We start from the raw sequence: 24,617 nt of genomic DNA on the forward strand, positions 1-24,617 counted from the left end.
TCACAGCTCACCAGGAGAGGCAGGGTGCCCTTGCCTGCCCTGGGTGAGGGGTGGGTACCTCAGCTGTGCAGGGAGCCATGGTGGTGTTTCCACAGGACCTCTGCTTCCACAGTGCTCACAGCTCAGGCAGGTTGGGCAAGGGCTGGGGAGAGGACTGGGGCCATGTGTGGAGGGGGAAGATTTGACTTGTCAGAAGTCACATCAGATACTTAGTTCTCAGGAGGGCAGGGGACAGACCTCATCTGCTGATTCTGTCTGGTGGCCTGACCCAATGATGGTCACCTCAGGAGACCAGAGCCAGGGCAGTGCCTGGGCTGGGTGGGCTTGCTGAGGTGTCTGAGTCCTTGCTGAGGCAGAGCTGAGGCAACAAGGAGTTGCCTTCTGTGGAAGGTGATTATTGAGCCACATTAACAAGAGTCAAACTTGATTTTTCTTCAGTTAGTAATAATTCAGGCTGCTTACTGTGTGCTCTGAGGCTTTAATTAAGGTGAGGGAATGGGTTTTAATTAGCTGTAAGCATTGTCAGAGCAAGCTCTCCTCTGGAAGGTCTCAGCAGGCCACAAGTGTGTCTGGTCTGTGTGCCACCAAGCCACAAGAATTTTCTGCAAAGCAGCCTTCTGTGCCTGCACTGCTGTGTGAAAAGAGAGGTTTGTCCCTGGCTGCTTTTTCCTGAGTGACTTTGGGATCCTAGCCTCAGAATCTAGTTTTAGTGAAGAGCAAAAATCTTTGATGTTGCTGTGCTTAACCAATGTAAGTCTTAAAATAGCCCTGGAAGATGTTGTGGTTTGAACTGGCTCTGAGTGGTGTGAGCTGCAGTGAGTAGAAAGAGAAAATCAAAAAGTCAGAGGAGGAAGGAGGTGTTTGAGGAGAAAAAGGAAATACAGAAGCTGTGAGTCCCTGGCAGCATTCCCCTTCTTCAGGTCCTGTGGTTTGCAGCAGGCATTGCACCAGGGGAGGCATCTCCACTGCACAATGAACCTAAAATTCTCTCTTGGACTGAGGTCAGCCCAGGGCTGAAAGCAGCCATCAGGTCTGCCCAGGACTGGGGCTGGAAGCAGCCATCAGGTCTGCCTGGCTCAGGCATGGAAGGTTACCCAGCTGGGCCAGGAGGTGTCTCAGGGCTGTGGCTCAGAGCTGTCCTTGTCCTCGCAGGACCACAAGACGACGCAGTTCCGGCACGTGCAGCAGCTGACCTACAGCCTGATCGAGTGGAGGTCACAGATCCTCTCTGGGACCCTGCCCAAGGATGAGTTGGCTGAGCTGAAGAAGAAAGTCACTGCCAAGATTGACTATGGCAACAGGCAAGCTCCAAACGGTGTCTTGAGGGCACCTGAGGCCTCTAAACCCCACAGAAGGCTCTCGGTGGCTCTTGATGCCAGCAGCCATGCCAGGGGAGTGCTGGCTGAGGCTGGCATTGTCCCTTGGAAAGGCTCCAGGCCCAGCTTTCAGCTCCCATCCCTGCTGACCAGCCTGGCAGGGTGGGCACATAGCAGTTGGTTCGTCACATGCCAGCAGTCTCTGTGCCCTGGCAGGGAAGCTCACCTGCCTCAGCCCTGCAGCAATGCTGGCACCTGATGGCATTTCCCATCCAGCACAGCTTGTGCCTGGCTGGGGCCAGTCTGTGGCTCTGTCAAACTGCTTTAGCAACAGCTGAGCAATGAGGTTCTATAGGCCCCCAAAACTCCATCCTGCACTGGTTTGTACAGGACAGGGACTGTGTCCGGAAGACATCTGCCAGGCTTGGGTCAGATAAGTCAATGAACAGGAGAGGAATCGTTGATGAGCCACAGCCATGAGCTGGGCAGAGACACCACTGCTACTGCTGTGGTTTGTGCTCCTGCAGTCACTGTTCTTAGCTGTTGTATTGTGTCCTTTGCTGACTTCCCTGCTGTTCAGGATCCTGGGCTTGGACCTGGTGGTACGAGATGACAATGGGAACATCCTGGACCCAGATGAAACCAGCACAATCTCTCTCTTCAAGACCCATGAGACAGCATCCAAGAGGATTGATGAAAGGATCCAGGAAGAGAAGGTACATCTCTTGTCTTTTTCTTCCTCCAGCAGCTGCCACCCACTGCATTTCTGCCTTCCTCTGGCAGCAGAGCTTTGCCCTGGTGGTGTTTAATGGAAGCTCTCTGCCCCTTTGCAGTCCCTGCAGCAGAACCTGGAGCTGCGAGGGCAGCCAGTGTTCACCACCACTCACACCTACAGCCTCTACGTCAACTTCAAGAACTTTGTCTGCAACATTGGGGAGGATGCAGAGCTGTTCATGAGCCTCTATGACCCTGAGCTCTCCAAGTTCATCAGGTAGGGCTCTTCCTTGTGGAGGCATAGAGCGATCCATGCACCATGGTGGTCACTCTAGAGAAGCCAGAGGAGCTTAGGAAGGAGGAGCCAGCAGCTAACCCTTCAGTTCTGTTGCTTGCTGCCCCAGTGGTGATTTGGGAGTTAACTTCAGAGGAGACACAGAGCGAAGGTGCTGAGCCCATGCTGAGCCCTTGCACTCAGCTTCTGACTGCTGGGGATTTCTGTGGTGCCTTAGTCACAGTCCCAGCCTGTGGGGTGGTTTTGCTCTTTGTTTTGCTGCTGGGGTCACTGGAGGCTGTGTTTGATTGATGGCTCCCATTCAGTCTGCATGGTTTGCTGTCAAGTCAGTGCAAGCTCACACCAGGAGTTGGGCATCTTGTACCAGCAGGGAAAGGTCTGAAGAGCTTCACCAGGGAAGCCTGGATGTGGCAGGCAGCCTCTGTCTCCAGCACTGCAGCTATCAGCTGAGGCTGTGCAGGCAGAGCTCGCTCACTCACACCCTGCCTGCCTTCTGCCCTCTGGAATGAGTCACTTCAGAGTCACTTCTTCAAATATTCCCAAAGGAACAAAGTGCTTTTGAGCTGTTTCCAGGTATAGGGAATGCCAGTGTTGATTCATTTACTCATTCAGCTCTTCCCCACTTCCTTGGCAGTGAGAGCTACCTGGTGCGTTGGGGCAGCAATGGGATGCCCAAGGAGATCGAGAAGCTGAACAACCTGCAGGCAGTCTTCACTGTAAGTGACTCATGCCCTGGAGCTGCTTCCTGTCCTGCAGACAGCCCAGCTCTGGCTTCTTTCCCTCTCCCTTCTCCTTCCTCCATGCAGCAGGGAGAGAGGTGTCACATGGAATGATTTAGGCTGGACAAGACCTTTAAGCTCACTGAGTCCAACCAACGTCTGCTGCTAACCCATGTCCCTCAGCACCACGTCTCCAAGGCTTCCCCTGCAGGGCTGGGGATACAAGCAGTGCCCTGGGAAGCCTGTCCCAGGCTTTAACATCTCTGTCTCCTTCTTTCCCATTCCTAAAGCAGGCTGACATGACTTTATTTTGCATCTTTCCTAGGATCTGAGCAGTTCTGACTTGATCAGACCCAGGATCAGCTTGGTGTGTCAGATTGTGAGAGTGGGGCACATGGAGCTGAAGGATGGGAAGAAGCACACCTGTGGGCTCCGGAGGCCCTTTGGGGTGGCAGGTAGGACAGCTTCAGCCAGTGGGGAGAACAGCAGGGACAGGCAGCTGGGCACTGGGAAACACATCGTGGGGGTCAGCAGAGCCTGAGAGCCTCCCAGGGTCAGCATCTCTGTCCTCCAAGTGGAGACAGTCAAGACAGAGCAGAAGCACAGAATGGTTTGATTTCAGACCATCCAGGCTGGGGCTGAGCCACAGCCCCCAGCACCACATCTCTGTGGCTTTGAACCCCCCAGGGATGGGAGTTCAGCCACCTCCCTGGGCAGCCCATGCCAGTGGTGAAGAGAGTGGTGCTCTGTTGTGCCACGGGTGGCACTGCCCCAGCGTTGTCTGCATTCTGATGGGGCTGTGTCCTTCAGCGATGTGACGCAGCTGTGTGATGACCTTGTGTTGTTGCAGTGATGGACATAACTGACATCATCCATGGGAAGGTGGATGATGAGGAAAAGCAACATTTTATTCCCTTCCAGCAGTAAGTACCTCAGAGTTCAGCACACGTTGGCTCGTTCAGAGCGGCTGTCCTTTGGAGAAGGACAGATTTGTCTGGGGGCCTGGCAGTGTCCCAAGGTCTCTGCACACAGATTAGCTTATGGCAGCACTCAGCTCTTTGGAGGAGAAGGTTTTTGTCAGCCCTCTGGAGCCTTTGTTCCCCTTGGCTCACAGGTCTGGCTGATGAGCTGCATTGCTTGGGGAGCTTTGGCACTACATCTGCACTACTGGGTGCCCCTCTCAGCCGAGGGGGGCAAGAGCAGCACAGCGCCCAGCAGCGCTGTGAGGTCCTGGGGTGTGACCTCCAGATGCCTGTCCTAGAATGAGAGATTCGGGGCAGTCCCTCTGGGCTTGTACCGGGGAAGAAGAAAACCATCCCAGAGGCTCCTTGAAAGAATATTAACCCTTGTGTGGAGGAGGGGCAGGTGCTGGGCAGCCCTCCTGCTGCAGAGCGCCTGCGGTGACTGTGCCTGGTGTGCTGTGCTGCCCAGGGTCACCATGGAGACGTCTGCCCGGCAGCGGCAGCTGATCATGTCCCCCCTGCTGCCCTCCCACGGCGTCGGCGAGAACGAGCCCCTCACCGCCGTCTTCAACAAGGTCATCGCAGCCAAGGAGGTGAACCACAAGGGGCAAGGTGAGCAGCTGGGGCAGGGCAGCTCCCCTGCCGTGTAGAGGGGAAGCGGTGGGCAGTGGAAGTCCAGGGATCAAGGCTGGCTGGAGCCTGCTGCCTCTCCTGAGCCAGGCTGTGTGTCTGCGGTGGTGCCACCGCCGCACGCTGGGAGGTAAGAGATAAGCCAGAAGCTGTCCTGGCCTGTGGGAGCAGCCCTGCTCTGCCTGCTGGCTTCTCTCCTAGTGATGCAGGAGTTAAAGGTCAGACTCTGGGGTGGATGGAAAACACTTCCACCGTGGCTGGTTGCATGTTGGAAATGGCTGTGGGCTTAAGCTGCACTGTTCAGGATTCTTCTGCTCTTGCCCAGGTGCGGCCTCAGGCACCACAGCCTCTGTGCTGGGCTTGGGAGATTCCTCTTGAGGTCTGTGGTGACAGGTTGGACTCGATGATCCTCGAGGTCTCTTCCAACCTTAGTGATACTGTGATACTCTTGCCCAGTGAGGGCTCAGCAGTGGGGAGAGGGAAGTGGGCAGGTGAAAAGCACCTTGGGGTGTTTAAGGAGCTGTTGCAGGGGGATCAGGAGGAAAGGTCTCTGTCAGGCTCAGGTTTCCTGGGGCTGTGCATTCCTCAGTAAACCAAGTGTTCCTTTTTTCCTCAGGTCTCTGGGTCTCCCTGAAGCTGCTTCCTGGTGACCTAGTGCAGGTTCAGAAGGACTTTTCCCACCTTATAGACAGATCAACTGCTGTGGCTCGCAAAATGGGGTTCCCTGAGATAATCCTTCCTGGTAGGTCCCTGGTGCCATGGGCTGAAGGAGCCAGCTGGCATTCTGGGCCTCCTGCTCTGCTCAGGTTTATTTTAGAGCCAGCTGAAGCCTTGTTTTCATCTTTCTTGACCTTTCCAGCTGATCTTTTAATATCTTTTTGGCCAAGAGGTGCAAATTAAGCTTGCTTCCTCAGACTGGGAAATGATGCTGTGAGTGCTTGTGGAGGAGAGTTCCTGTTCAGTCAGACACTTTTGGTGGGTGTAGCTTAGACCCTGCTCTGTTCAACCCATCCCAAGTGCATTTGGCCCTGCAGAGCTCAGTACACTTCAACAAGTAGCACAAAGACACAGATGTGTAAAGGGGAGAATGGTCCATCTGCAAAGGCTGGGCCTAGTTGGATGCTGAAGGAGATGGGATCAGTAAAGAGTAAGGAGAAGGCTACGGTGGGACCCAGGGGTGGTAACTGTTCAGCTGCAGAGCTGGGGGCAGGCAGCTGAAGGAGCCCTGTGGCTTGCAGGGGATGTGCGCAATGACATCTACGTCACCCTGCTGCAAGGAGAGTTTGACAAGGGGAAGAAGAAGACTCCCAAGAATGTGGAGGTCACCATGTCTGTACATGACGAGGATGGAAATCTCCAAGAGGTACTGTGGCCCTCGCAGGAGCTGCTGGCTCTGCCAGGTGACAGCGCTGCTCCCTGGGCTCTTGGTTATCAGCTGTATGCAAAGCTGTGTGGTAAAGCAACGAGATCCTGGAGGTGATCTCAGGGGCCAGATCTGGACACCTTCCCTGAGTTAGGTTTGAAATTAAGAGAAGGGAGCAAATCCTGCAAGAAATTCTCAGGTGCTGTGCTGTGCAGTGAGTTCCCCTGAGTGGGAAGCACAGGCTGAGGAACTCTGCCAGTTCTGTCTTCTGGCAGATTCTGACCCCAGCTACTTGCTGCTTTCATTCCAGACCTTACCTGTTTTTTCCCTGCCTCCTCTTATCTTTTTGTCCAAAGAAAGCTATCCACCCTGGAGCTGGCTACGAAGGGGTCTCTGAGTACAAGTCTGTTGTGTACTATCAAGTCAAGCAGCCCTGCTGGTATGAAACTGTGAAGGTAGGATCCTGGCATCTGCACCCTGGCCAGGGAGTGTGTCAGTAACAGAATGGTCTGGAAACTGGGACCACAAAGAGGAGGAGGACTTCTGGAGCACCTCTCCTGTGATGACAGGGTGGGAGAGTTGGGGCTGTTCAGCCTGGAGAAAAGAAGGCTCCAGGGAGACCCTAGAGCAGCTTTCCAGTACCTGAAGGGGCCTCCAGGAGAGCTGGGGAGGGACATGTGACAAGAACTTGGAGTGACAGGACGAGGGACAATGGCTTGAAACTAGAGCAGGGTAGATTTAGATGGGACGTTAGCAAGAAGTCCTTTGTTAGGAGGGTGGAGGAACACTGGAACAGGTCACCCACATGGGTGGTGGAGGCCCCATCCCATGAGGCATTGAAGGTCAGGCTTGATGGGGCTGTGAGCAGCCTGCTCTGGTTGGGGATGTGCCTGCTGACTGCAGGGGTTGGACCGGGTGGCCTCTAGAGGTGCATGCTGTGATTCTGTGGCGTTGCCTGGAGCTGCAGTGCTGGTGCTGGCTTCTGATGGAGCTGTCACCTGCAGGTGTCCATCGCCATCGAGGAGGTCAGTCGGTGCCACCTGAGGTTCACCTTCCGCCATCGGTCCTCACAGGAGTGTGAGTGTCAGGAGACCTGCAGGGCACCCACACAGGCTGCCCAGGACCACGGTGTCCAGTCCAGAGGAGACTCCACCACCTCTCTGGACAGCCCGCTCTGGGGCCCCAGCACCCTCACTGCCAGTAGCTTTGCTGTGCAGCTGCAGATACCAAGACCCTTGGGATGAGGGGGAAGGGAAGAGCTCTGCTGTGGGTGCAGTTAAATAAAGGAGAAGCTGCATACAGAGAGCTGTCACATGGACACCACAGGCAGAAGTAAGACCTCTCCTGATGAGGATTCTCTTTCTGCTTGCAGCCAGGGATAAGTCTGAGAGAGCTTTTGGCATGAGCTTCGTGAAGCTGATGAACTCGGATGGAACCACGCTGCAGGATGGCAAACACAACCTGATTGTCTATAAGGTGAGCTGCAGCTCCACTCTGGGGTCACCAAGCAAAACAGCTCCCTGGGCTGCCTCTTTCCCAGCAGGGTCCTCAAGTGCCATGGCCACACATTGCAGAGAGCAATGAGGTCTGCCCTCGGCCTCTGCAGACTGAACACCCCCAGTTCTCTCAGCTGCCCCTCACCAGCCCTCTTCTTCAACCCCTCCCCATGCCAAGGTGTTTAACCCTTCTCTGGCTGTCCCTGTGCTGAAGTGTCTGCAGGTGAGAGCTGCAGGAGGTCAGCTGAAGTGTGCTGGGTGTGGGCAAACTCTTCCCTTCGCTGTGTCCCAACAGGGTGACAACAAGAAAACGGAAGATGCCAAATGCTATTTAACTCTTCCTTGTACCAAAACGGAGGTAGAGGAGAAGGAGGGCCCCCTGGGGAAGAATGTGGCCAACTTCACCCCCACTAAAGACAGCACCAAAGACAGCTTCCAGATTGCCACTTTGATCTGCTCCACCAAACTGACCCAGAACGGTAGGTGTCTGGTGCCAAGAGCCTCTCCTGCCTGCTCTGTGTGGTGCTGCAGCCACAGGGGCAGCTGTGGAGCTCTGATCTCTCTCTGCCTGTGGTTTCTGTCCCTGCCAGTTGACCTGCTGGGGCTGCTGAACTGGCGTTCCAACTCCCACAACATAGCTCACAACCTGAGGAAGCTCATGGAGGTGGAAGGAGGAGAAATCGTCAAGGTATGCATAGGGATTTGAGTGCCTTTGTCATGCAAACACTTCTGTGTGTGCCTGGTGCTGGCCTTGAAGAGCTGATTGTGTTGCACCAAAAGCTGCCTCTCTAGGCTGGGAGCCATTCCAGCTGCTGAGCAACAGGAAACCAAAAGTTCTGCCTTGCCCCAGGAGCTCTCAGGGAAATTCACCAGGACAGGAGTTAAATGTTAGCAGGGTGGGGGAGATGGTGGTGGCTTTATTTTCCCTGTGTCCTGACCAAACCAGGCAGATTCCAAGCCTAACCTTGCACTTCAGTGGTGGCTCTGGGCCTCCTTTGTGAACAGGAAGTTGCTGGGGATCTGGGAACAGAGCAGGTCAGAGCACCATGGGGAACAGACCTGAAACGTGGGGGGCACACAGCGAAGAGTCTGCTGAAAGGGGTAGGGAGTGGTTCCTGTGGTTCCAAGTGTGGATGGTTGGGACTGTGGCAGGTGATGGCTTTGCACTGCTGAGCAGCTGCAGGAAATGCTGGGGTGCTGCAGAGCAGGCTCTGTGTGAAGTGTCCTGGCTCAGTGCTGTGCTCTGGCCCAGGCATGTGGGAGCTGCACAGGCAGGGCTCAGTGTGTTCAGCAGGTCTGCTGGCTAACAAGGCAGTGGAGCAGGAAACTGGGACCCCTCAGGGCTGCTGATAAAAGATCCTCTCTGCTCTAGTGAGGGACAACAGCTTGATGAACAGGACAGGCATGCGAGTGGATGCAGGGCTGAGATCCCTTCCTCAACCTTTGCTGCACAGCTTTTACACTTCAGCTGGGCTAGGCTGCAAAGGGAAACCCACCCCAATGAGTCTGCTCTCCTGCAGGAGCCCAGAAGCAGTCCTTTTCCCACCCTTTTCCTCATTTCTTTCCCTCTAGTTCCTGCAGGACACCCTTGATGCTCTGTTCAACATCATGATGGAGATGTCAGAAAATGAAACCTATGACTTCCTGGTGTTTGATGCCCTGGTGAGTGAGGCCTCTGCTGCTTTTAGAGCCACATCTCAGCCTGGTCCTGGTGCTTCCTTAGATAAGTGTCTGGCGTTGCAGAAATGAATGACCTTGAGACAGTTCTGGAGGCCTTGCCAGGAGCTGGGGCTGGAATGTCCCCCACAGTGATGCACATCACTTCACTTACAGGAGTCCTTTCAGCTGCTTGCAGCAGAGCAGGGGACAGGAGGGGAAAGCTCTCTTGTCTGTCTGAAGCACAAAGTGAGGGGAGCTGTTCATGATGGAGGATATGTGGCAGTGGTGGGCATGAGCCTACAGACGCCACACCCTCACCCAGCAGGCCTTTGTCTTGCTGGGCACAGGTCGTGCTGGGTTGTTTCTCTAGCAGCAGGAGTGCCACAGGCACTGCCCCTCATGTGCCAGCAGTGGACAGAGCTGCACAGCTCCAGCAGAGCTCAGGCTCTGTCCATCTCCTTCCTTCTGCACTTCTGGCAGGTGTTTATCATCTCTTTGATTGGAGACATCAAGTTCCAGCATTTCAACCCTGTGCTTGAAACTTACATCTACAAACACTTCAGTGCAACCCTGGCATATGTGTGAGTATGGTGGGCACAGCCCCACAGGCTGTCAGCTGGGTGAGAGGGGCAGCAGGGGCCAGGCAGGAGTGCGCAGGACACAAGCAAAGCCTCTGGCTGTTCCTTTGTACCCTGTCCAAAGTTTCTGTTGTAGGAATTTTCTCTGTAAGGAGAAAACCCTGCCCCCATGGGAGACCTCCCTCTCCCTCTCCTGCTTCAGGAGGGCTTTGTGCCCTGCACATGGCAGTGCAGACACCTGGAGAGGTGTCAGTCAGTGATGGTTTTCCAGCTTCCTGAGCACTTCCTGTTAGGCCTCAAAGGCAAAAGCCAAAGGTTTCAGGAGCCTCTCCCTGTGGTCCGTTCCTTAGGCTGCAGTTCTCTCTGGGATGAGGAAGCTGCCCCCACACAGCCCCTCACAGCCTCTCTGTCCTTTCTCTCCAAAGGAAGCTGACCAAAGTGCTCAACTGTTACGTGGGGAGTGCTGAGGACTGCAGCAGGACAGAGCTGCTCTTTGCCGCTCTGAAAGCCCTCAAGTACCTGTTCCGCTTCATCGTGCAGTCACGAATCCTCTACCTGAGGTGAGACCGAGCTCCTTCCATCCTTCCACAGAGCTACTGCAGCCAGCACCCTGGGGGGATGTCCTCAGCATATTCTCATCCTTGAACTACTCAGAGGAGGATTTCTCTGCCCTAGTCTGCAGCTGGAGCAAAGAAGCTGAGTGAAAATCCCCTTTGAAGGGGAGAGTCCTTCAGTCACCTGTAGCCTGCTACAGGCAGCACTTGGCAGTGCTGGAGAGGAACCAGTTAGGTGTCAAAACCAGGAAGCCATGGAGTGGCCTCCTTTGGAGGAACTTTAAGAGGTTACGGCACAGTTCCTTGCTCGGTGAGAACAGCACATTGTGCACTTAGGGGATGGCCACTGGCAGTACCTTAACACTTGTTTTAGAGATTTCCAGCAAGTGTTTGGAATCCTTCCCTCATCTTTGATACAAAATGAGCTCCTGGATTCTGGGGAGCCAAGAACCCAAGCAGGCAGTGGAGTTTAGGAGGTGCAGCCTCTGCCTTGCAGCAGGTCCCAGCAGGAAGCCACTGCAGAGCCTCAGCTGCTGCTGCTTTGCACCTCGTGTCTCTGCACTCAGGCTGCACTCAGTTCCACAGGATGCAATCCTGCTCAGCTGCTGTGGCACTGCTGGCCTGGCTCTGTCCCTGACCAGCCCTCCCTGCAGGTTTTATGGGAAGAGTGAGGATGGGGATGAGTTCAACGATGCCATTCGCAGGCTGTTCCTCAACTTCAACCTCCTCATGGACCGGCCCCTGGAGGAGGCTGTCAAGATCAAGGTGAGGTCTGCTGCAGCTGCAGTTAGGGTCAGGTGCAGCTGCAGCTGCAATTAGGGTCAGGTTCTTGTGCTTTTTCTTGCAGGGTGCAGCTTTAAAGTACTTGCCAAGCATCATTAATGATGTCAAGCTGGTGTTTGACCCTGTGGAGCTCAGGTAACCACACTGCCTGTTTGTCCTCTAAACACAGGGGAGAGTTTGGGAGGAGTCTGGGAACTCCTAAGAACAGTCCCCCGCTGAGGTGGTGATGCTCATCCTGTCTGTGAGGCCCTGACAGGAGGCCAGTGCAGCTCAAAGGGATCTCAGCTGCTCCTTCTTAAGCGCTTTGAGATGTTGCTGAGGACCCAAACGTGAGGCCTGAGGAGCAATGAGATGTTGTGCAAACAGTATGGCAAAGGCACAACCTTGGCCAGCGAAGCACAAGTTGGATTGATTCAGGAAGTTCCCAGCATCAGGGGAGTTCTGTTCTCTGCCCTTGGGGGCTCTGCCCAGCCCCTCCCAGCCCTGGCTCCCTGTTCTGACAGCAGCCAGACAGCAACACAAAGGGAATTTAATTTAATGGAATCTCAGGCTGCAGTGAGTCATCTGTTGGTGAAGGGGGCATCTGGAAGGGTATCTCCTGCTGCTGTCCATGGCAGTGTTTTACCTTTCTGCTCTGCTGAAGCTTTGCAGACTTCTGCTTTCATTTCCTGTGGAAGAAGCCTGGTGGCCTGCTGCTGGCACTGAGGGCAGGCAGCACTGCCTGGCTCTGCAGGTCTGGGGTGCCTTGGGGTGCAAGGTGCACTAGAAGAGTGCAAGCAGGACCTGCAGGTTCTGTATCCTGTTTGCTTTTAGTCAAAGTCCTGTGCTAAGTTCCTTGGCACTAAGTTAGGGCTCTGTACTCCTCTTCTTGGAGACCACTTGCTGGTAAGGTGTCCATAATGACAGAGGTGCCTGTCCTGCCTGAGTGCAGGGCACTGCAGGTGTAGGTCGGGGGAAGGTGCTGACCATCTGCTTGTCTGTGGTTTGCTCCCTCAGTGAACTCTTCAGCAAGTTCATCCAGAGCATTCCTGACAACCAGCTGGTTCGGCAGAAGCTGAACTGCATGACCAAGGTGGTGGAGAGCGACCTCTTCAGGCAGGCTGGTGAGTAGCAGACTCTATGTGCTGTGGGGGGCCACAGCCCGCAGAGCAGAAATGTCCTTCAGACATCATCAGTGGTAGTCTGCCCTGAAATCCATCCTCAGAAATGCATCTTGCCATGGGGAAGCTGAGGCTGTCCTTGCTGTGCAGGCTTTCTGAATGCCTAGGACGAGGCAGAAGATGGCAGTGCCCTGTGTGGCTCCCTCTGCTTTGTCAGTGGCAGCTCAGGTGGATCTAATCCTGTTTTGGTGTCCAGGATAAAGCTATGAGCAGGCTGCTGGGTGGTGCTGCTGAGGAGCTCACTGAGCCCAGCAAGCTTGGTGCTGTTTGCTTTCCAGAGTGCAGAGACGCCCTCCTGCCACTGCTGGTAGATCAGCTGAGTGGGCAGCTGGATGACAACTGCAGCAAGCCTGACCATGAGGCCAGCTCACAGCTGCTCAGCAGTGTTCTTGAAGTCCTGGACCGGAAAGATGTGGTGAGCATCAGCTGCTGAGGGTGCAGCTGAGGGTTAATTCTCCTCTTGAGAAGGTGCAGCACAGAAATGTTGTCAGCTTGGGCTTCAAAGAATGAGGAAGTTCTGCTCCCTGCAGGAACTGTGTTGCTGTGCTGGATGGTTCTGTGAAACTCCTGCACACAAAGCAGCTGTGTGGGAAAAGGAGCCATGAGAGGTTGGGTGCATGGTGATCACTGCAGTACAGAGGGAAACCAAAGAGACCAAAATGTTGTTTCCAGCTGCTTTGGTGGCTTGTGAGTTATTTGAAGCAAGTCCTGGAAGTGTTTGGTTTCTGTTATCCTCCTCTATGAAGCAGGGACAGCAATCATTATTTGGTCAGGGGAACAGAGCCATGGAAATTGGTTCTAAGCTGCTGTTTTGGAGGAGGGTTTAAGGTGTTCAGGGACTCCAGAGCCGAATCACAGCACCTGGGCCAGCTCAGCTGTGCCAGGCTGAACTGGCCAGGCTGGTGCAGGGCAGTGTTTTGCTGGCTCTCCACCAAGTGCTCACCGACAGCTCGTGAGCTTTACAGCTCCTTTGCTGCATCCTCTAACAGCAGTTAAGCACTGCCAGGGCAGTTCCCCCTCCAGGGAGCTCTCTGCAGAGCACTCCAGCTGCAGCACTGTCTCAGTCTCTCCTTGCACCCGCAGGGCCCCACTGGGAAGCACATCCAGCTAGTGATGGAGAGGCTGCTGAGGAGGATCAACCGCACGGTGATCGCCATGAGCAGACAGTCCCCGCACAGCGTGAGAGCCTTTCTGCTGCTCTGGAGGAGCAAACTGAGCCCTGGGGAGCAGGAAATGCATACAGAGACTTCACCTGGTGGTGTGGGGAGCTGCGGCTGGCCTGGGGCACAGACTGAGGGCAGGACAGAGCCGGGCAGGGAGCTGCTTGGTGCCATTGCTGGGGCAGAGCTCTGAAGGCAGCTGCCTCCCTCTGAGCTCCCAGGGCTGCACACAGGATAGCAACCAAGTGCCTTCTTGTTCCCCTCCTAGGGCATCTTTGTGGCCTGCATGACAGCCATCCTGAGGCAGATGGAGGACTCCCACTACAGCCACTACATCAGCACCTTCAAAACCCCCCAGGACACCATTGTAAGTCAGCCTGGCTGGGGACCAGCTCAGCCACGAGCAGTGGCACTGCTCCTGAAAGGCCATCCCAAGGTGTCTGCAGTTCCTTTTGGGTGCCAGGCGATCCCTTGCCCTCTGCAGCTGGAGCTGCCTGTGATCTGCAGGGCAACACAGCCACCTGCAGGGCACTCATGGCTGCTGCCCAGGCCACCAGCTGCACTGGCCAGGAAAAGCATCCTCTGGTTTGAGAAAAGCTTTTAGAGTTACCCAGGTAATGTGGGGGGAAAGAAAGGCAAAACAAACAGATTGAGCTGTCCTGAGCAGGCCTCAGGGCAGAGCCTGGAGGATGTTTCCAAGAGCCCTTTCTCCTCTCCACGCTGGTGCTTGCCAGCTCCTCAGAGCAAGCTGCTCAGCACAGCAGAGGCTTTGCCTTGCTGGGGATCTTTGCAAGGTGGTTGCTTTGTAGTCCAGCTAATGCCCCAGAACTCCCAGCAACCCAGCTTAATGCAGAACAGCACAGGCAGATTTAATTACACTGATCCATGTGGGGGGAATCATTGCTCCTCCTGTAACTGAATGGAGGAGATGTCAGAAATAATTCAGTTACTGGAATGAGAGCTCCTGCTGGGGAGGTGCAGTGTGTGGATTGCTGAGCAGTGCAGGTACTGATCAATGCAGCTGCAGACATTTGCCTTTCCCACTCTTTTCCCCAGATTCACCTTGGTGGTTTTGTTTTCCTGCAGGACTTCCTGATGGAAACCTTCATTATGTTTAAGGATCTGCTTGGGAAGAATGTGTATGCCCCTGACTGGATGGTGATGAATATGATGCAGAGCAGGTAGGAGGCTGCTGCTGCTCTGCAGCCTTTCTGGTGCTGCAGGGAGGGTGAGTGGCACAAGCAGGTTGTGAGCAGCTGGAGTTCACAGGCTGTGAACTTCAGGGTGATCTGAAGGAGGTTTCAGCAGTGAGGTTTCAGTAGGTGGTGCTGCTCCCATGCCCTGCTGCTGCTGGAACTCAGCATCTCTCTGCCCAGGGAGCAGCTCTGCCGTGTCCTGCCCAAGCGCTGTGGAGAAGGACAGGGCAGGGGCAGCTTCTCTGAGTGCTGCAGGGGTGGGGACAGGCTGAACTTCAGAGAAGCCACCAGCTGAAGTGACACTGCACTGCCTGGCACATTAGGTGACCCTAAAAGTGTTTTCTGTTTCATCTGCCTCCATCCTGGCTTTCTTTTGCTCAGAAACAGAGGAGTCACTTTCCCAGAGTGTCCCTCTGCTGGAAAGGAGGTGAAACACCTCCTGGAGGAACAGCTGCCCGGCTTGGGAGCTCTGCTGCTGCAGCCTGAGCTTGCATCTAGGAGCTGTAGACCCAGCCCTGCAGGGTTATTTTCCCTCCTGGGCTTTCTCTCTTCCAGGGTTTTCCTCCGGGCAGTGAACCAGTTTGCCTCTGTCCTCAACCGGTCCTTTCTGGGTCAGACAACCTTTGAACTCCAGGTAACAGCTCCATTGTTCCTGCATTTTCATGTGGATTCCAGCCCTGAAAGGCAGGAGGAACAAACAAATCCCACTGTTAAGAGGAGATCATAGAAGCATGAAGGCTGGAAATGCCTCTGATCAGGAGCACAGAGTCCAACCATCAGCCCAACACCACCAGCCCGGCTGCGCTGCTCACCGCTTTGCCTTCTGCTGCTTCAGGCTTGTTTCTCTTCCACAGCTCTGGAACAACTATTTCCACTTGGCAGTGGCCTTCCTCACTCATGAGTCCCTCCAGCTGGAGACCTTCTCACAAGCCAAACGCAGCAAGATCATCAAGAAGTGAGTTTGGAGTGCAAGGGTTCCAGGCCTTTAGCTTTTGAGAGCCTCCTTTGTGCCACCAGACCCCTTGGGGAGGGCTGAGGCATGCCAGGGAAGTGCTTGGTTAGAGTGGTGAGAGGCAGCAGACACCACAGAATCCAGCTGCAGGGAGCAGCAGGGCACATCCAGGCTGCTGTCAGGGTGTTAGGGACAGAGCAGCAGGTTTGGTGGGTTTGCCACTGGATTTCCCTGGCAGCTTTGCACAGGTCATGTCCCTGCACAGGTCCTGCTCTGCTTTTGCTCTCTGATGCTTTCTGTTGCAGGTATGGAGACATGAGGAAAGAAATCGGCTTCCGAATAAGGGACATGTGGTACAACCTGGGTGAGTTCCAGCCAAGGAATGGCCCCTGATCAGGCTCTCAAGATGGGTTTCAAACCCTGTCTTGCTTTCTAGAAGCTGCTCAAGCATAGTGTGGGGAGTGGCACTTCAGGCTCAGCAGCCTCAGAGCACAGCCTCTGTTTCTGTAGAGCTCCCAGAAGCTGATCTTGGCCCGTGTCAGCTGCCCAGACAGTTGTATAGGTTCCTCACCAAGGTTGTTCTGCCATGGGGAGGGCAAGAGCAGAATGTTGAGAGCCTTTGTGACCTGCAGCATGGTGTGCAGCTCAGCTCAGCTGCTCTCCTGAGCTGTTCCCGGGGTTGGGAGCTGCAGATGTGCACAGCAAATGTGCCCTCCCCGCAGGGTGTCTGTGGGTTGTGGTCCATCCACAACAGCTGCTTCAACATTCAGATAGCCAGATCCAGCCCCTGGCACTTGTCTGACTCTGACTTGCTTGCAGGTCCCCACAAAATCAAGTTCATCCCAGCCATGGTGGGCCCCATCCTGGAAGTGACGCTGGTGCCGGAGCCGGAGCTGCGCAGGGCAACCATCCCAATCTTCTTCGACATGATGCAGTGCGAGTTCACCTGCAGTGGCAACAGGAGCTTCCCCATGGTGAGGGGCTGGGGGCTGCAGCTCACCTGCAGTGGCAACAGGAGCTCCCCCATGGTGAGGGGCTGGGGGCTGCAGTTCACCTGCAGTGGCAACAGGAGCTCCCCCATGGTGAGGGGCTGGGGGCTGCAGCTCACCTGCAGTGGCAACAGGAGCTTCCCCATGGTGAGGGGCTGGGGGCTGCAGCTCACCTGCAGTGGCAACAGGAGCTCCCCCATGGTGAGGGGCTGGGGGCTGCAGTTCACCTGCAGTGGCAACAGGAGCTTCCCCATGGTGAGGGGCTGGGGGCTGCAGCTCACCTGCAGTGGCAACAGGAGCTCCCCCATGGTGAGGGGCTGGGGGTTGCAGCTCACCTGCAGTGGCAACAGGAGCTCCCCCATGGTGAGGGGCTGGGGGCTGCAGTTCACCTGCAGTGGCAACAGGAGCTTCCCCATGGTGAGGGGCTGGGGGCTGCAGCTCACCTGCAGTGGCAACAGGAGCTTCCCCATGGTGAGGGGCTGGGGGCTGCAGCTCACCTGCAGTGGCAACAGGAGCTTCCCCATGGTGAGGGGCTGGGGGCTGCAGCTCACCTGCAGTGGCAACAGGAACTTCCCCATGGTGAGGGGCTGGGGGCTGCAGCTCACCTGCAGTGGCAACAGGAGCTCCCCCATGGTGAGGGGCTGGGGGCTGCAGCTCACCTGCAGTGGCAACAGGAGCTCCCCCATGGTGAGGGGCTGGGGGCTGCAGCTCACCTGCAGTGGCAACAGGAGCTTCCCCATGGTGAGGGGCTGGGGGCTGCAGCTCACCTGCAGTGGCAACAGGAGCTCCCCCATGGTGAGGGGCTGGGGGTGCAGGGGGTAGAACTTTTCAGCAGAGCCAACAAACGAGTGCTAGGCTCAAGAGAAGCTTCACTTTGGTCCTGAGGGGAAGTTTTCACTGCTGTTTCTGAGGACTTCTGCAGCTTCCCCCTGGGGAGCTCAGGCACTGCCATCTCTGCTGGCAGGCATTGCAGACAGGCTTCTCCCTGGAGATGGGCAGGAGCCATCCATCCAGAGGCAGCTACCTTGGCACTTCAGGCTCTTGTCATCTGTGACATTTGTCTCCCTGAGCAGAAGACTCACAGCAGCTCAGCCCCAGCACATGGACAGGGTCTTGCTTCCCTTGGGGTCATCACTCTCTAGTGTGGCTGGCCCCAGGCTCGGGGGGGGTTGGAATGGGGAGAGGGAAGCAGGACTTGGGGCTTGGCTTTTCCATTCCAGTGGTGTTTATGTGCTGGCTGCAGTTGTAGCTGAGGCTGTGCTTGGCCTGCCTGCACAGATCAGGACTTGTCCTCCTGGCTGGGCAATCACCCAGGGCCTGGTTCTTGTGGCACTCTTTAGCAGCCAGCAGTGTTCTGGTGGCCAGAGCGCTGTGACTTGCCCTCCACTGGTGGCAGCTCAGCTCCCCTAGGGTGAGTGAGTGACCATTCTGTGACCTGGCTGCTGGAGTGCTGCTCCTTCTGCTGGCAAACCTGCTGATGGGCAGGGGAGAAAGGGGAGAGCTACTCTAGAGCCTGACTTCCAGAGGCTGCAGGCTGGGAGGGAGGATTGGAATTTCCTTCCTCCAGTCCTGGCACTTTGGCTTCCTACCATTTGTGTTCTGCTCCAGCTGTGAACATGTCCTCTAGCCTGGCTTGTGGAGCCAGGGGGTGATGGTGAGGAGGCTGAGAAACAGCAGCCACCAGCACTGCTGATGCTCAGACCACACTCCTGGGGAGTGCTGTCTGTCTGATTGGGGGTTTTGCCTTTTCAGTTTGAAAATGAGCTGATAACCAGGCTGGACCAGGAAGTGGAGGGTGGCCGAGGGGATGAGCAGTACAAGATCTTGCTGGAGAAACTGTAAGTGCTACAGAGACCCTGGGACCCTTCTGCAGCTCCCTGGCCTGTGTCTCTAGGCAAGCAAACCCTAGGGCATTACCCCAGTGGCCAGGGAGCAGAGCATCTGGCAGTGACACCAGTGCCATGCAGATACTCTGAGATACTCTGAGGCTGGTTGCTCTGAATGATGCCTCTGGAGCAGCAGCTGGCACGATTGCCCTAAACTTGGAGATGAAAGCCAAGAGGCAGGTGCCAGACGGGCAAGGAAGGGGCTTGTGAAGAGCTTGGGGACAGCAGGCTCAGGGTTAATGCAAAATCAGAGCCTTCTTCCAGCACCAAGAGTAGAAGAGCCCAGGATTTGGATAAGCAAGGCAGGCTTTGGCCTGCCCTGTTTGGGTGTCTGGGGGCTGTGGGGGGCTGCTCGGCACTGCCAGGGTCTCCAAGCAAGGAGTGCATCTGGCTGTGAGCTGAGGGCCCTGGGTGGCCCACACTGGAGCTCAGCTGCAGTGCACCTCCCCTCCCACAGCCTCCTGGAGCACTGTCGGAAGCACAAGTACCTGGCTGCCCCTGGGGAGGTGTTTGCCCTGCTGGTCAGCAGCCTGCTGGAGCACCTGCTGGACTACAGGACCAGCATGCAGGAGGAGAGCAGGGAGAACCGCATGAGCTGCACAGTCAACCTGCTGGTGGGTGCCGGGGCTGGGGGCTGGCCGGCGCTGGGGGCTGCCCGGGGCCGGGGCTGGGGGCTGCCCGGGGCCGGGGCGGGAGACTGCCCGGGGCTGGGGGCTGCCCGGGGCTGAGAATGGGGGCTGCCGGCGGCTGCTGGGGGCTGCCCGGGGCTGCCCGGGGCTGGGGGCTGCCGGGGGCTGCCCGGCGCTGCCCGGGGCTGCCCGGGGCCGGGGGTTGCCCGGGGCTGAGGCTGGGGACTGCCCAGGGCCAGGGGCTCTCGGGGCTGCCAGGGGCTGCTCGGGGCTGCCGGGGGCTGCCCGGGGCTGGGGGCTGCTGGGGCTGCCCGGGGCCAGGGGCTGCCTGGGGCTGAGGCTGGGGACTGCCCAGGGCCAGGGGCTGCTCGGGGCTGCCAGGGGCTGCTCGGGGCTGCCGGGGGCTGCCCGGGGCTGGGGGCTGCTGGGGCTGCCCGGGGCCAGGGGCTGCCTGGGGCTGAGGCTGGGGACTGCCCAGGGCCGGGGGCTGCTGGGGGCTGCCCGGGGCTGCCCGGGGCCGGGGGCTCTCGGGCACTGGCGCAGGGCTGTCTGTGCCTGGACGAAGTGCCCCGCAGGGCCGCGGCTCGGCGGGCTCTCTGGAGGGGCGGTGCCCGCCGGGGGGTTCTCATGGCGCTTTGGCTTTCTCCTGGCAGCATTTCTACAAGGAGAAGAAGCGAGAGGACATCTACATCAGGTAGGGAGCTCCCCCAGCAGCCTTTCGTCCTGCTGCAGTTCTGCACACAGGACCCCGCGGGGGCAGGGGGCAGCCAGCTGGCAGCTGCTGTGCCTTAGGTACCTCTACAAGCTGCGGGACCTGCACACAGACTGTGAGAACTACACCGAGGCAGCTCACACCCTGCTGCTGCATGCAGAGCTGCTGCAGGTACTGCTCCACAGCCGCTGCTGGCTTCCTCTCTCGGGGGGTGGGGGTTCAGTGGGAGGCAAACAGCTCAGAGGAAGCAATTCCCTTCTTTATTCTCTTTTCTCTGATGTGCCTTGGTGTTACCCAGGCTCTGGTGGCCACCAAGGAGCTTCACAAGTTTGCAGAGCAGCTCAGTGGATGAAAGCAAGGAGTTTGTTCCCTGCTCTGGGTGGAACAGAGCTGTAGTGAGCTGGGAGGAAATGCCCATGGCCAGAGTCATAAGACAGAGCTTGTGCAGCTCTGGGGGAGCAGTCTGAGACACCCTGGCCTAAGCCACTGCCATTAGATTGATCACCCTGTGGAGCTTGCAGGGTCAGGCAGTGCCCCTGTGGGAGCCCTTGAGCCGGAGGCACCCCAGCTGTGCAGGGGCAGCCAGTCCTCTACCCCACTGGGAGGCTCTTCTTAATTGGGTGACAGGTTGGACTTGATGACCTTTGAGGTCTCTTCCAACCTTTTTATTCTGTGTGACTGGAAATGGTGCAAGTTCAGGTGAATTCCTGAACTGACTTTGAAGGAACTTCTGATGTTGGAAAAACTTTGCATGGAACTGAAGCTTTCTGGCCGTGTGTGCAGGGGGAGAGGAGGATCAGATCTTCCTAGCAGCCAGCTGGAGGGGTTGCAGTTGTTCCTTGCTGGCTGCTGGTGCCCCAGCCGTGCTGTGAGGTGCAGTGTGTGTGCATGCCTGTGCTCTGTGCCACTGCACAGCTGCCTTGCCCTGGCTGCATCCCTGCAGCCCGTGAGGGTCTGTTCACCTGCAGGTGCTCCAGTTGCATCAGCTTTGCCTTTTCTCCTTCTCTCCAGTGGTCTGAGAAGCCCTGTGTGCCCCACCTGCTGCAGAGGGACAGCTACTACGTGTACTCACAGCAGGAGCTCAAGGAGAAGCTCTACCAGGAGATCATCTCCTTCTTTGACAGGGGCAAGGTGAGTGTCCTGCCTGAGGGGAATCAGCTGAGCTTGCTGCTCCCCTGCCTCTGCCATCGGCTGCTCTTGACTGAGTCTTGCCTTGTGCTTGTGCTCTTCTTCCCCACCTGCCTCCCTTCACCCTGCCTGGAGATGTGGGAAAAAGCCATTCAGCTGAGCAAGGAGCTGGCTGCCATGTATGAAAACAAGGCCTTTGATTATGAGGGACTTGGTCACCTCCTGGTAAGATTTTCTCTCCATTTTCAGCAGGCTGCTGGCTGCTTAAGGTGATGCTGAGCAGGAAAAGCCCCAAACATTTCTGTGAAGTAGTTCCCATGGCTTTTGTAAAGCTCAGCTCTAGGATAGTTCACATTCTGTTACCAAGTGTGGGTTTGACCCTGTAACCAGCACCACCACCTCATGTGCAGATGTTTGGCATTCCTGATGTTAATCAAGGAAGGTAACCTTTGCATGGTGCCTTTTCAGGCTCCATAAATCTCATCCCCTGGCTGTTCCTGTGCTGACACCGCTGTCTGAGCACCGAGCTGCAGGAGCAGCTGGGCTCTGAGCACAGTGGTTCAAGATGCAACCAGATGGGTTTTACGTTCTTCATGTGAGAGTCATCTGCTCAGCTCTGCTGCTGCCAGTTCTCTGACATTTCTCCCCCTTTGTCCCTGCTCCCTTCCAGAGCACACTGATGTGGGGCTTGTGCTGCAGCAGTGCAGAGCTTTGAGGACCCTCCTGGAGCACGAGGCATTGTCCTCACGGCTGCCAGCTGGGACATGAAGTTGGCTCTGGCCCAGACAAACCAAATATTGAACCAAGTCAATGGATTTGAGATCCTGTATCAAAGAAACAAATGTGCAAAGCCTTCTGTGGGGGAGAGCTGAGAGATCAGGAGGGGTCAGTGGGAGCGTGGGCAGTGGGCACTGACTGCTGCTGACCTTTTGCCTTTCAGAAGAAACGAGCTGCTTTCTATGAGAACATCATGAAGGCCATGAGGCCCCAGCCAGAGTACTTTGCTGTTGGGTACTACGGGCAGGGCTTCCCCTCCTTCCTCCGGGTAAGAGTTGTGCAGCACTCAGCTGCTGTCTGTGCCTGGGGATCCGCAGCCAGCTCCCACCGGGCGCAGGCTGGCGAGGAGCCTGCAGCCCCCTGCCTTGAAGAGCACTTTGGCCACATCAGATCAGAGCTGTGGCTGAGGTTCCACGAGCTGCATGTGTGATCTTGGAGTGCTGGAAAGCAAGGCCAGGGTCAAGAGCACTGTGTGTGGGGCAGGGAATTTTGAAGCTTATCAAGTTGCCATCGCAGGGTCTTGACCTGAGAGCTGCTGTGTTCAGCCAGCCTGGTTCCTCTCTTCTACCTTCTGACTGTCTGCCCAGCAGGGAGACAAATCCTTCCTGCCAGCCAGGCTGTGCATGGTAGGAAAGTTCCTTCTCACTGCTCTGTTCAGTGTTAATTCCCTTTTCTTCTGCTACCCACAGAATAAAATCTTCATCTACCGTGGCAAAGAGTACGAGCGAAGGGAGGACTTCAACCTGAGGCTGCTGACTCAGTTTCCCAGCGCTGAGAAGATGACCAGCACTGCTCCTCCAGGAGAGGAGATCAAGTCCTCCCCTAAACAGTGTATCTTTTGGTTCTGGTGTGCCTTGGCACGTTCAGGATCTGCCTCTTCCCCAGAATAGCAGGGCTGGTAAGCAGTAAAATGCAAGGAACTTACAGCTCCTGGGGGGCTTTGAGATCAGGCAAGGGGCATGGGAATGAGACTGTCCAGAGCTGCAGTGGTGAGCCCAGACCTGCTGAGAGAGAGGGATTGGTGTTGGCAGAGTTAAGGGAGCTGAGGCTGGGGTGAAAGCCTAACACTGCAGGTCAGCATTTCTTGTGCTGCCTTCTCAAGCAGGTGGTGCTGGCTGCTGTAGTTTGGTGTTTTGAGGGGCAAGAGGTGAAATGCAGCCAAGGGGGGTACAGGGAGTGGCAGCTCTCCCCTGGCTGCAGTTTCCTGGCACTTCTGAGGTCACTGTCCTCTGATTTTTCCCTGGGAGTCACTTTTGGAGGAGTGTGGAGTGATGATGTTGCTGGAGGTTGCTGGCTGAGAAGCCTTTCCCTTGCCTGCTTGTGCTGGGGGCACTCCCAGCTGTGTGCCACTGCACACCACGAGGCCTGAGGTCCTCTGGACTCTGGGCATGGTCAGCAGCCTGGCCAAGATGTTTCAGATTCTTGTTTGTGACTTCCAGTCAGCAGCAGGCGTGCTGCTGGAAGATGCAGATGAGTACAAGCCATGTTCCTGGGCTCCCAGCCTGTGTTTCAGAGGTCAGGCTGGAGCCTGATGGTCCATCCTGGCTTCCAAAGCCTGTGCACAAAGGCACAGCCCAAGCAGTGCTACCAGATGCTGCTCCTGCAAGGAGCCTGCCAAGCACTGAAGCCACACAGGAAATTAAAATTCATTCAAGACCAAACTTGGTATCAAAAAATGCCTCTTCTATTGCTGCTTTGTTTCAGCTACTTCCTTTGCATCTGTTTGTCTTTGTTCTGATGTTTTTGGCCCAAGATGAACCTGAACTGCAAAGTTTGGAGTCAGATCTGAACTCTTCCAAAAGGTTGGGGGTGTTGGTTCCGGGTCTCTGGCCTCATTCTAAAGGGGAGCAGCTGCATAGCTTGGATTTGGTACAGGTGGTTCTTGGATCCCTGCAAACACCTCCAGAATAGCTGTGCCCAGGTCACTGTTGTGCTAGGCAGGGGAGGTGGGGCTCCAGTTTGTCTCTGATTTCTGCCTTTTTAACCTCCTTCGTCTCAGGTTCCTTTTTGCTTTTGCTCAGAAGCTCTTCCTTGCCCTTCCCTGCTGAAGTGCCTTCTTGCTCTGGTTGTGCTATAAGAGTGAGCTGGAGCTACCCAGTGAGCTGGGCACAGTCCCAGGGCATGCAGGCTGCACTGGGCTGGTGTTCCACCAGTGCCGAGCTAGAAGCAGTGGCACACAGCTTCCCAAGCACTCAGCAGTGAGCTGCAGTGGATGGAAGTCCTGTGGAGCCCTTTGGGCTGCTGAGCAGCAGGCAGCAGCTCAGTGCCTGTGAGTGCTGAGGAGCCAGCAAGCAGCCCCTGCAGCCATGGCAAGAGCAGGGAGCTGCTGAGCAGTCTTTGACACTCAGGGAGCGCAGGAAGGGTATTGCTCTCTCTCCTCTTTCCCCTGAAGGATTCACAGTTTCTCATCCTTAACTGCAGCTGCCCAGATGTGCAATGCTTCATTGTGAAGCCTGTGATGAACCTGCCGCCTAATTACAAAGACAAACCTGTTCCTGAGCAGATCCTGAAGTAATTTCTCTGCCTTTCCCTCAGCATCTCCTCTGTACTTCTCTCAGCTAGCCTGGGCACGGGCTGGGGCACCTTGGTGTCTGCTTTTGCAGTCCAGTTCAGACCTTGTTGTTCCTGGGAGCAAGCAGCAGAGCACTGCTGCGGGGAGGGTGAGAGGTGGCAGCACTCACCACTGCCTCTCCTTCCTCCTAGCTACTACAGAGCCAACGAGGTGCAGCAGTTCACCTACTCCCGACCCCTCCGCAAGGGAGAGAAGGACCCCGACAACGAGTTTGCTGTGAGTCCTCTGCTCTTGGTGCCGCTCTGGGGCTCTGTGCTATCAGGGGGGGGTCCTGTGGGCTGATTTGTGTTTGGTGGCATTTTGAACACCGCTGTCACGATGTCCTTTCCCTCCCCTGTGGCACACAAGGAGCTGTGCTTCACCTTGCAGTCTTTGCTCAAAGCCAGT

General features: G+C 56.2%; 1 protein-coding gene across 1 annotated transcript in view; it reads left to right on the plus strand.

The window, feature by feature from the left end:
• The window catches only part of DOCK5 (dedicator of cytokinesis 5), a 46,186-nt gene that overhangs the window by 15,036 nt on the left and 6,533 nt on the right, over positions 1-24,617 (plus strand). Inside the window, exons 6-43 of the mRNA XM_054175034.1 lie at positions 1,153-1,301; positions 1,897-2,032; positions 2,150-2,307; positions 2,960-3,041; positions 3,370-3,499; positions 3,895-3,967; positions 4,476-4,618; positions 5,253-5,378; positions 5,875-5,999; positions 6,356-6,454; positions 7,004-7,076; positions 7,372-7,475; positions 7,791-7,974; positions 8,086-8,183; positions 9,068-9,157; positions 9,635-9,735; positions 10,158-10,292; positions 10,940-11,051; positions 11,134-11,204; positions 12,066-12,172; positions 12,508-12,644; positions 13,313-13,408; positions 13,658-13,756; positions 14,476-14,570; positions 15,141-15,219; positions 15,440-15,540; positions 15,843-15,901; positions 16,357-16,511; positions 18,279-18,364; positions 18,870-19,026; positions 19,695-19,735; positions 19,834-19,924; positions 20,765-20,884; positions 21,017-21,106; positions 21,822-21,926; positions 22,348-22,489; positions 24,088-24,169; positions 24,362-24,446. Coding sequence (XP_054031009.1) covers positions 1,153-1,301; positions 1,897-2,032; positions 2,150-2,307; positions 2,960-3,041; positions 3,370-3,499; positions 3,895-3,967; positions 4,476-4,618; positions 5,253-5,378; positions 5,875-5,999; positions 6,356-6,454; positions 7,004-7,076; positions 7,372-7,475; positions 7,791-7,974; positions 8,086-8,183; positions 9,068-9,157; positions 9,635-9,735; positions 10,158-10,292; positions 10,940-11,051; positions 11,134-11,204; positions 12,066-12,172; positions 12,508-12,644; positions 13,313-13,408; positions 13,658-13,756; positions 14,476-14,570; positions 15,141-15,219; positions 15,440-15,540; positions 15,843-15,901; positions 16,357-16,511; positions 18,279-18,364; positions 18,870-19,026; positions 19,695-19,735; positions 19,834-19,924; positions 20,765-20,884; positions 21,017-21,106; positions 21,822-21,926; positions 22,348-22,489; positions 24,088-24,169; positions 24,362-24,446 — 4,116 coding nt within the window. The remainder of the gene's footprint in view (positions 1-1,152; positions 1,302-1,896; positions 2,033-2,149; positions 2,308-2,959; positions 3,042-3,369; positions 3,500-3,894; positions 3,968-4,475; positions 4,619-5,252; positions 5,379-5,874; positions 6,000-6,355; positions 6,455-7,003; positions 7,077-7,371; positions 7,476-7,790; positions 7,975-8,085; positions 8,184-9,067; positions 9,158-9,634; positions 9,736-10,157; positions 10,293-10,939; positions 11,052-11,133; positions 11,205-12,065; positions 12,173-12,507; positions 12,645-13,312; positions 13,409-13,657; positions 13,757-14,475; positions 14,571-15,140; positions 15,220-15,439; positions 15,541-15,842; positions 15,902-16,356; positions 16,512-18,278; positions 18,365-18,869; positions 19,027-19,694; positions 19,736-19,833; positions 19,925-20,764; positions 20,885-21,016; positions 21,107-21,821; positions 21,927-22,347; positions 22,490-24,087; positions 24,170-24,361; positions 24,447-24,617) is intronic.

Source organism: Dryobates pubescens, chromosome 31 (genome assembly GCF_014839835.1).
Source record: "Dryobates pubescens isolate bDryPub1 chromosome 31, bDryPub1.pri, whole genome shotgun sequence".
Taxonomy (NCBI): Eukaryota; Metazoa; Chordata; class Aves; order Piciformes; family Picidae; genus Dryobates; species Dryobates pubescens.